At 53.0% G+C, this 10,554-nt stretch overlaps 4 protein-coding genes across 4 annotated transcripts; all 4 read left to right on the top strand.

Annotated features, from left to right (window-relative positions):
• Nucleotides 1–500: 500 nt before the first annotated feature.
• Z519_10488 (uncharacterized protein) lies at nucleotides 501–2,266 on the top strand (the record flags this gene model as incomplete). The annotated part of the gene is made up of 5 exons (XM_016768204.1): nucleotides 501–728; nucleotides 788–888; nucleotides 942–1,452; nucleotides 1,514–2,005; nucleotides 2,072–2,266. 5 exons carry the CDS (start codon nucleotides 501–503, stop codon nucleotides 2,264–2,266), a joined length of 1,527 nt encoding a protein of 508 aa, XP_016615672.1.
• Nucleotides 2,267–3,682: 1,416 nt separating this feature from the next.
• On the top strand, nucleotides 3,683–4,314 carry Z519_10487 (uncharacterized protein; the record flags this gene model as incomplete). The annotated part of the gene is made up of 2 exons (XM_016768203.1): nucleotides 3,683–3,826; nucleotides 3,919–4,314. The coding sequence occupies 2 exons, from the start codon at nucleotides 3,683–3,685 to the stop codon at nucleotides 4,312–4,314; spliced, it is 540 nt and encodes a 179-aa protein (XP_016615671.1).
• Nucleotides 4,315–5,641: 1,327 nt separating this feature from the next.
• Z519_10486 (uncharacterized protein) lies at nucleotides 5,642–6,642 on the top strand (the record flags this gene model as incomplete). Its single annotated transcript, XM_016768202.1, has 3 exons — nucleotides 5,642–6,000; nucleotides 6,134–6,177; nucleotides 6,302–6,642. 3 exons carry the CDS (start codon nucleotides 5,642–5,644, stop codon nucleotides 6,640–6,642), a joined length of 744 nt encoding a protein of 247 aa, XP_016615670.1.
• Nucleotides 6,643–7,185: 543 nt separating this feature from the next.
• On the top strand, nucleotides 7,186–10,376 carry Z519_10485 (uncharacterized protein; the record flags this gene model as incomplete). The annotated part of the gene is made up of 4 exons (XM_016768201.1): nucleotides 7,186–7,272; nucleotides 7,329–7,668; nucleotides 7,727–9,334; nucleotides 9,382–10,376. The coding sequence occupies 4 exons, from the start codon at nucleotides 7,186–7,188 to the stop codon at nucleotides 10,374–10,376; spliced, it is 3,030 nt and encodes a 1,009-aa protein (XP_016615669.1).
• Nucleotides 10,377–10,554: the final 178 nt, after the last annotated feature.

Raw genomic sequence — 10,554 nt, 5'->3', positions numbered from 1 at the left:
TTGATCCGAACAAATTAATGATTGAAATGGCATAGACAAGCGGCCTTTGCATAGGTGCTTTCTTCAGCTGGTTTTTTGATCCCGGCAATATTTGGGTCGTGGACAGGGGCGTTGCAGGCGGCCGGGTTAAACTTTTGTTTGCTTAGAGATATTGCACTGTACATGAGAGTAAAAATGAAATGGCATACAATTCGATTCAGTCCGATTCGAGACCTTTTCCGACCTGCCGGGGGGCCCGATGGAAAAGGGCGGTTCGTGAGTTGTTGGCGAAGTGGTGAGCGGCGACTGCCGGAAATTTGATCTGCCCCTGATTTCCTGTCTTCATCACGTGACGTGCCGCATTGAGCCCTTTTGACCCTTTCGCAGGCAACGCGGGCTGCGCAGGCTGTGACATTGTCAACCCTCTGCAAACTCTCGATTTTAAGTAACGCCGTGGCTGCCGCATTCCTGTTTCTACTTCGTTTCAGGGGAGGCTGTTAACACCCAGCGTTGGTGCAAAGATGGACCCTTATGACGCTCAAGAATATCTCACGAACCTCGCCAACACCGCGGCCGAACAGTTTCAAAAAATCCCCGGATCGGCCATCTTTCTCCGCTATGTGAAGTCCAGTTACCAGAACGACCCGATCCGGTCTGCCGTCGAACTCTTCCTTGTGCTGTTCGCAATCCGGTATCTTCTGGCTCCGAAGTATTCAACGAAGCAGAATTTTGTGAAATTGTCGGACGAGGTGGGCATATTGTCGGGGAAACTGGAGGGCGAACCTTGAAGCGCTGACCGCGAACCCAGGAGATCGATGACCTGGTGGATGAATGGACGCCAGAGCCTTTGGTTGGAAAGACCACATCCTTTGAAGATGCTGAACTGGAGAGGCGTCCCGTCATTGTCGGGTCAGTCTACCTTGAAATGCATTGTAGAAGACCTACTGACTGTGGAGCGACAGCCCGAGCGGGCCGCGGTCCAAATTGACCAACGGCCGAACGGTGATAAATCTGGCCTCGTATAACTTCTACAACTTTGTCTCGAACGAGAATCTGAAAGAGCGTGCGATTCAGACATTGCGGACTTATGGAGTCGGTCCCTGCGGCCCGCCCGGTTTCTACGGCACCCAAGACGTGCACATGAAGATCGAGGCGGACATTGCGGCCTTCCTTGGTACCACGGCATGCATCATCTATGCTCAAGCATTCTCCACCATATCCAGTGTCATTCCCGCTTTCTCAAAGAGGGGGGATATCATTGTTGCCGATAAAGCAGTGAATTATGCCATCCGAAAGGGAATACAGATTTCTAGGAGTGCAGTCAGATGGTATGAACATAATGACATGGAGGACTTGCAGAGGGTGCTCGCAAAGGTTACCAAAGAACAGGCCAAGAAGCCGTTAACGAGACGGTTCATCATCACCGAGGGGTTGTTCGAAAACGTCGGCGATATGGTCGATTTGCCAAAGATTGTGAGTTGCGGCCTTGGAACCACTCTTGGGGCCGACGAACGTTCTAATTGTGATTGTACAGATTGAGTTGAAGCTCAAATACAAGTTCCGACTGATTCTCGATGAGACGTGGTCGTTTGGCGTCTTAGGCAGAACTGGTCGAGGCGTGACAGAACACCAACACGTTGACGCAGCAGAGGTCGACATGATTGTCGGCTCTATGGCAGGACCTTTATCGGCCGCAGGAGGCTTCTGTGCTGGTTCAGACGAAGTTGTGGAGCACCAGCGATTATCCGCGGCCTCGTATACCTTCTCGGCGGCACTACCAGCCATGTCTGCTGTGACGGCAAGCGAGACATTGATGATGTTGCAGACTCAGCCAGACCTGTTTATTCAATTGAAGGAGAACATCAGGGCTATGTGGCAACAACTCGACCCGAGAAGCGACTGGATGTACTGTACCAGTACACCGGAGAATCCAATCATGATGCTAGTGCTGAAGCCGGAGGTGGTATCGTCGCGGAGGTTGACGATCGAGGACCAACAGCAGTTGCTGCAGGATATTGTAGATGAGGTGAGCCACCCATGAATATCTTGGTGTCCCCGTCGATTCAGGCCTAAACTGACGGTTTCAATGTAGTGCCTGTCACAAAACGTCCTTATCACCCGTGTCAAGACACTCCCCGCCAGCCCCTCGGGTGCCAAAAGTGACATTTACACCCCTTCCCCAGCTCTCAAAGTCTGTTTAACAGTTGGCTTGACCAAAAAAGAAATCGAGAAGGCGGGCATCACGATTCGGCACGCGATCACGAAGATCCTCACGCGGAAACGGTGAATTGGACCAGCACGCTTGTTTTCGCCCTTGGTCGACTGAAGGCTCTGGGTCTCCGACATTTGTACACCACTGTTTATTTTACTTTCGTCCCGAGTTCGGCAGGGCAGCAACTAGAATTTTGTAATAGCAGCGGTATGATGAGCGGCGTGGACAATTCTTTTCTAGGGGATCCGGCCTCTCTGGCACAACGGCATGAAAATTCACATAGGACGCAACTAATAATGACGACCACCATCCAACCAATGTTCTCTCAGACGGTTTGATTTGATCTAAGCCTTTGAGGAAACAAGGCTCTGACTGTAAGCCTTGACGGTGCAAAGTAGGAGTTCCAGGGAGGCCCCTGTACGCTTCGCTTCAACTCGCTAAAATGTTACACTGAGAGTGTCACCAAGCGAGAAGGAAGCGAAGACTGGGTTGGGCAGCCACTCAGGACAGGACGTAAGCGAGAGACAGCCGGGCAAATTCGCTTGTTGAAGCAATATAGGAAGATGGAGATGGAGCTCATGTGTTTTGCTGGAAGAGTCGAGGGAAGATGGATGGCCTACAGAGAACTGAGTACATGCTGGAGGTACGAGGTGCTCTGTATGTAGACAGGTACGTCCCCCACTACCCTGGTTCCCAGCGGGCCAGGGAGCGGTAAGCGATAAGATTCACCTCTCCTTCATGTTTATTGTCTACTGGATGGTACGTCAATACAAAGTATCTCTGCTCACCATCCTTGAACCAACTTCTATCTCCGTCTCCGCCGCCCGTCCCATTCCTTTTCCCATCCCCCCATCCCATCTCCATCACGAGCCGGACTACACAGGGCAAGACAAGGGGAGCATGTGGCTCCAACGCTTGCGAGCTGAACGGGCCTCTGACGCCCCTCCGCACCGTCCAGTCCTTGGCTCGTTGTGTCTATGGCCCGCTTTCAGAACGCCTGCGATAGACGGTTAGTATGGCGCCCCATGGCGGGGCATAGCGGGCTCGGGTTGTCCTCTCAAAGAGCCTCGCTTACGAACGGTTTCCTTTCTGTTGGCAGCGGGAGAATTGCTCACCACGTTCATTCTATACCTGTTCCTATCATCTGAAAGTCGAATGAGCTTGGAGACGACGCCTCCAAGCTGTCCACATGCCCTGATGCTATGGATGTTGGGCTGAGCGGCTGAATCTAGAGCTCTGTACAGACGACTTGAGCTGAATGACTTTGCATTCGCGCCTGTGGTCAATGGAAGTTGACTTTTCAGAACTGAGTGTTCACAGACCAGACCGTCTCTTCCGCGACTATATAGTCCTGCCTTACGCTGGTCTCAAGGTCAGTCCTACTCTTCTCCCCAACAGAGAGCCCCCAGAGCCTCCCGATTCTCGTAGCACACAGGTTACTGTGTCTGCTTTGGACTGTAGAAGAACATATTCACCATCCTTGCAGTCAACATGTCTTACCCAACTAAGCCTGCTTTCGTTCACGTTGGAACTTGGGACGATGAGACTCGCAAGCATCCTGCAATGAAGTGGATGGAAGAATATACAATCAACTTCAACAAGCGCGGAGACTGGGGTCAAGAAGAATGTGACTGGGTGAGTTCCTCGTGGGAAACCCTCTACAACAATGATTTGCCAGAGGCCGTTGTACGACTCCAGCTCCTCGACCGCTGACACAGAGGTTGCAGTTCTCTGCTGATTTCACGCTCGTCAAACCCGACGGCTCAGTCCACAGCGGCAATGCACCAGCATTCCAAGAAGCCATTGGCATGTACACTCCTTTTACCGAAGAATTCCACGAGCCTTATTTTCTTGTCTGCTTCGACACGGACGATGGCTGGGAGATGATCGGCCAGGCCCACCTGTTCGCCAACTGCCAGGGGCAACCAACCGCGCAGGAGAAGAAGGTCAAGGACCTGCAGGGGAGGGAATGGGATGTCAAGATCCCAGGAGGGTTTCACTTCACCTATGTGAAGCAACAAGGGGCGCCTCACGATGGTATTATGTTGAAGAGGACGGAAATCATGAGTGATTCGATGCCCGCGGTGCAGATCCTCGTGGCAAGAGGAGTCCTCAAGATGTGAGCTGGCCAAGCTGGACTCTAAGCCAACTATTTGCCAAGGAGAACAGGCACGAACAGCAAGTATCAGTTAATAGTACGCACTGGGGCTAAACTGAAAGCATTCCGAATCTCCCCACATCGTCTCTTCTCCCGCCGACATCATGGTCGGAGACACAAAGCCCGGAAGAGGTCGACGGGATTTAAGCTGCCGCAGCATATGCCTGCCGTCTGCCTAGATTTTAGGAAATGAATGTCTGGCGAAATACTCCTAGCACCAGATCAACCTCGCCGTTGCCGGGGGCAAAGACATGCCCCATACTTCTACAAGGCTGTTAAAGCAGCGAGAGAAGGCGTGGCTGTGCCAACAACGGTCCCTGTTCATCTTTGCATCTTTGGGAGCCGATACCTAGCAACATGGGATAATACCCCAATGACTATCTATCCTGATCCATCAGTAGGACGCTCGGATTCCTGTGGGAGCCTTGAGGCCCAGCTGGTATTAATATCCACCAATATCGCATCTGCACCTCCCTCACCCGTATTTGATCGTCCAATATAGGATCCCTTGGATCCACCTCACATCAGATCCAACTGCGGCTAGCCGGGAACGCAGCTTTCCTTGTGTACACAGTCTCAATCGCCTCTGCATCATAGTGAGCCCAGTGTCGCATAGCGGGAAATTGTCGTTGGCGTTGCCCCTGTCTCTCTCCTTCTCGGCAGCTACGAGGAACGGCAGTGGTTCGTTGAAGCGACCAGAAATGTTCTCTGGGGCTGTTCAACAGATGTCGGAGCTGTCGTCCTTATTCGCGCCGACATCAGTCACCTCGCTTGCAGGAACCACTCCGCGAAAAGGCATATCTCGGTTATAATTGAGATGACCCTAATGTTGTCTGAGGCCCCAACGGACTGATTGACCATTTAGAGATTGCGGTAAGCTATGGTACTCAGAATATATCCGGCTCTCCAGCATCGGTGAGAGATGTCGGTCTGTTCCAGGACCCTGTCACTCGCGAATAGGATGCCAGCCAGGTTCGAGGTCCGTCAAAGGTAGGGTGGCTGAGCCACCTTCCTCTGGTACAGGCTACAGGGTATGAGGACTCACTGCAGCACCAAGGTAATGTACGGAGTACCTCTGCAGCACACTCGAGAGAATGTTGACGGGGGCGCAAGCTCGGAAAGTAGTGTCTATAAGGACTCAGCTTGGTCCGCAATCCTCGAACAATGCCCTCAACCGTCTCTCCGTCCACTCACTCGGGTAGCAGATTTCCTTTACGGCTTTCATTAGGTTTCATTTTCGTCCTGGGGTTTCTTTTCACATTCCCTTGCATTCATCCTGTCCAACGAGCATCATGAAGACCGCAATCATTGCCGCGGCCCTTTTCTCTGGCATCGTAATCGCAAAGGGAAGCGGGAATTATGGCGCTAGCTACCCGCCGTATGCCTCGAAGAACTGCCCATTCATCCCTTCGGCCGACCAATTCGTTCTCTTCGCCGATAACATCCAGACAGTCTCACAAGTCAGCCCTGACAAGGCCATTCTGAGGTCGCAAGATCTCTACGTCGAGACCGCTAACGATTTGGCCACGGCCTCTCAATTTACCATACCGGACTTTGCTATTGGCGCCAACTGCTCCTTGAATCTGGCCGTCCCAAGCCCCGACCAGATATATGGTGACCTCGACCAGACTATCTTCAGTGGCGGTGGAAAGTCAGTGAAAATCAATCTGCTTGCCTTGTTGTCCCGTCCATTGGAAGGATGGCGGGGTCTTTCCCCCATACTCAACCCCTCCCCGGGTCGCTGGTCTCGTGGAATCATCGCTAACGTTTGATGTCAAATGTAGCTTGAACTTTTCTCGACTGGAGAACGACCTCCCGAGCACTGGCTGTATGTGAATCCCTCCCCTCTGCGGGATATTACCCACGTCGCTGGGGGTTGTCGCTGGGGTTCTGCAGCACCAGCTTCGAAACCTTACCATTCTTGATGAAGACTGACATATTTTCTCCAACAGTAACGTTCAATACTCTCGGTGGCATTCAGAACGCCGGCGTCATGAAAGTGACGCCGGGGAAGTTGCTCACCGTTGCGCCCAGCTTCCCGTGCCCACCTCCTGGCACAGTGCTCCCGGGAATTATCCAATCCGTCGACGCCACCCTCGTCGTGCGCGACACTGTGGGACCAGTTTGCCTCTCTGGTCTTTTCGTCTTGATTGGGCCTGTCGGGAACCCACCTTCCAGCCCAGCCCCTCCGGACACGAGCGCATACGGAACTACCAGCTCCACGGGGGGCCACACAGGCACCTACAGCACCTACAGTGTTGCCGCAACTTACAGCAGCAAGTGGTCGGCTTGAGGGGTTAAGAAATCGAGGCGGGGTGAATAAAGGCAATCGCAAAGAGAAAATAGACACGGAAGTGGTTGGATGGGCAATCTCGTCACTACTTCACATTTACAAGAATGTGGCGGGTTTCGAATATCGTGCATTTGTTGCTGGTTCTTCATTCGCGAGGGGCGATGGTAATTTCTCTCGCTCGGTCCGAGCTGGGCGTGGGGATATACTTGTTCCTTTATACGATCCCATGGGCAATGGAACAGTAATAAGTAGTTACTTCAAGACTTGCTTGACTCGACCCATCCCCGAGGTTCTGTAAGGCTGAGCGACGAGGCTGAGAAGTCACGGGGCACGGGCTATGAGGTCACTCCTCCCGTGCCCTCCAACGCGTGCCCCTGCTGTTTCAGCCCACTTGGGCTCCCGCCGATCCTCAATCCTACGCTGCCGCAGTCTTGACTTGCTGCGTCTTACTGAAATCAACCCTCGACTGTGTCTCTTTGACTCATCGGCCAGAGCGCAGAACCTCCCCTTTGTCATGCGGGGGATCCTGCGTCCTCAGTCATTATGGCGCACTTCCTTCGCGGCAAGCAGGCCGGCATTCAGAATGATCTCTCTGTCGGTGTTACTCCAGAATCCTTCATGCTAGACGACGTACGTACGCCTGCCCTCTGGTTACAACTCTCTCCGGGAGACTGACAATACCCAAGTTTGCTCGCTATGGTATTAATTCCCAGATCTCTGTGCTCGCCTATGACCCGGTCCAGTCTCTCCTCGCTGTCGGCACCAATGAATCTCAATTCGGTCCGGGTCTGGTCTATGTCTTCGGCCAGAAGCGAGTCTGCGTGACCTTTACTCCTCCCCGACCATCGTCTATTCGAGTCATCCAATTCTGCGCCGACAAGCTCATTGTGCTCGACAGCAAGAACGATGTCAGTGTCTTCAGCCTTGACACGAGGCGTACGCTGGCCAACTATTCCCCTCCCGGTCAGGTCGTTACTATCCTCTCAGACCCCAGTCTAGACTACTGTTTCTCGGGGCTGCAAAGTGGTGGGTGAATAGAATGACAATGGATTGAAAGAGAAGCATCGCTGACATGCTTTGGCAGGGGAAATTGTGGCATTTGACCTGGACCGAGAGAATCAAACACCCTTCAAAATCCCCAACCTATGGCGTGAACGAAACCCCCGAGTACGGATTCTCCCAATCGTCTCGATGCAGTTCCATCCCAAGGACATAGGCACATTGCTTATCGGCTATTCCGAAGGTGCCGTCATCTACTCTTTCAAACAAAACAAGGCAACCAAGTTCTTCCACTACGAGCTTCCGCCAGGAGCTCGAGGAGGAGACGGAGATCCCACAAACGGCAACTCCGTACGGCATCCTCGATTGACACATGCAATTTGGCATCCGACCGGCACCTTCGTGTTGACGGCCCATGATGACTCAAGCTTGGTATTCTGGGACCCACGAGATGGCAGGGTTATTCACGCAAGGACACTCGAAGACACAGACGTCAACGTGCCCGGTGCTGGACCGCCGAGAGATGTCCCCAGGAGCCCCCTCAGCCCAGTGAGTCCGGGATTTGGTACGGTGAAAGAGCCGTATTTCCACATTGCGTGGTGTTCGAAGTCGAATCCGGATGATACTGGCTTGCTTCTAGCGGGCGGCTCACCAACCACCAACCCCACAAGAGGTCTGACATTCATCGAACTGGGTCCCACGCCGAACTACCAAACATCAACCTGGGATTTCCTGGCAAGTCACTTTCGCAACCCCAAACGGATACATGTCCTTTCAACACCACCCAATGCCGCGATTAGCACATTTCTTATTGTTCCTCGTTCGTCTCCCCATTTCGCCGGCTCCCATGATCCGATTGCAGTCATGACTGTATTGTCATCCGGTGAAGTAATCACGTTGAGCTTTCCCACCGGACATCCTATTACACCCAGCAACCAACTACACGTCTCGTTGTCATTTGTCCATCCGTTTGTAACTAAAATCGCGCTCGCATTCGTGGACCGAACTAGATGGCTCGGCATGCGCGAAGTTCGCCAGCATGGTCCACATTTTTTGATCGGTGGTGCTGAAGGTATCAAGCCTCTCAAGAGACATGAAAACAGAAACATAGTTCAAGCGGCCCACGCCGATGGCACGATTCGATTATGGGATGCTGGACATGGCGACGTCATCGAGAACCCCAGTGTCCTCCAGGTTGATCTCGGAAAAGCAGTCGGTCGGTGGGATAAGCTAGACGTGGCCCAGATGAGTATGTCTGGTGCGACTGGAGAACTTTCGGTAGGGTTGAGATCCGGCGAACTTGTGGTTTTTCGGCTCAATCGCAATCAATTCTTCGGCCATCCTCCAGCTGATCCAGACCTGAATGAAGGACCCGGCAAAATGCAAGATATCAGTAAACGGGCAGACTCGGGCTTGAAAGAAGGTCTCCTACCTTTGACAATGACGAATGACCAGCAAGGCCCTATCACCGCTCTACAACATTCAGATGTTGGGTTCGTAGCGGCTGGTTATGCTGGGGGCGGCGTGACCATCGTTGATCTGCGCGGTCCTGCTATCATCCACACGTCTCTGCTCAATGAAATGGTCGGCGGCAAACATCGGAGAGGAAGCATTCGGCGATCTACACCTGCCACCCAATCGACAGAATACGCAACAACGATGGAATTCGGCATCTTAACCCTGGATGGTGACGGTAGGTTTCTCCCCTGTTGTATCTAGGTGGCGTTAACGCGTAGATAGACTATTCCTCCCTTGCCTTGTTTGTCGGCACATCTCGTGGGCGGGTCGCCACATTCAAGATTCTCCCCTCTCAATCCGGGCGGTATTCCGCACAGTTCACAGGGGTGGCACCGATAGCAGACGATCGAGTCATCTCCTTGTGTCCAATTGATGCCCACACAGGCGCTCCTGCAGCTGCAACAGGCCATGCTATGGGAGGCTTACAGTCCGGCCAAAAAGTTGATGGCGTCCTTGTCGCTGTTACGGTCTCATCTGTGCACATCTTCCGCCCAGCGTCCGCAAAAGGTGCCTCCAAAACTTTCGACCACTACTTGTGCGATTCAGCCACAGTAGCCCACTACGAAGAACGTGGTTATGCTGTCGTCGGCTTATTTGGTGATGGTGCCGCCCGAGCATTCTCGATTCCGGCTCTGAAGGAAATTGCAAGTTTACGGGTCAACCATCTTCTCGACACCAAACGCTTCGGCGATGCAATCGTCTCTCCCACCGGCGATATTCTGGGTTGGGCAGGTCCTAGCGAACTAGCCATGGTTAATGTCTTCGGCTGCGGGATGTCCCTCCCACCCAGCACTGACCGCCTCTATGATGCTGCCAAAATGGTCCCCAGTCGGCCTACAATCAGCAACCTCCAATGGATTGCTGGAACGCAGTACATCACCCCTTCAGATATGGATATTCTCATTGGCGGTCCCGACCGACCACCTTCTAAGCGGATGTTGGCGGAAATGCGAGCCGCGCAGGAGGCAGAATTTCAACGACAACGGGAAGCCGCGCGGACAGGACGCGCACCCAAGCCAGATCAATCTCAGGAGACGTACTGGGCGTACATGCAGCGGCAGATTCAGGAACGAACGGAGAATCTGGGACTGGCGGGGGACAGTCTGGACAGAGCAGCCGAGTCCAGTAGCTCTTGGAGCGATGATGTAAACAAGTTCGTGGCGAAGCAGAAGAGAGCGGCGGCGTTGGGATTTATTGGTTCCAAGCTTGGGCTCTAAAAGTTTGGTGATGGGTTTGACCGAGGAGTTCTATGACTTGCACGCCCGCATAGATGGAAGGCAGCCATGACTGTCGGAAGGTATGTGCTGTCATGAGGTTTGGTAATGCTGATGGATGAGACAGCATCTAGGAATTGTGGTTTATCTATTTTCCGTCTTTGACGCTCGTCTCGGTGCA

The sequence above is a fragment of the Cladophialophora bantiana genome (assembly GCF_000835475.1).
Source record: "Cladophialophora bantiana CBS 173.52 unplaced genomic scaffold supercont1.18, whole genome shotgun sequence".
Taxonomy (NCBI): Eukaryota; Fungi; Ascomycota; class Eurotiomycetes; order Chaetothyriales; family Herpotrichiellaceae; genus Cladophialophora; species Cladophialophora bantiana.
This window is presented reverse-complemented; position numbering and strand designations above follow the sequence as displayed.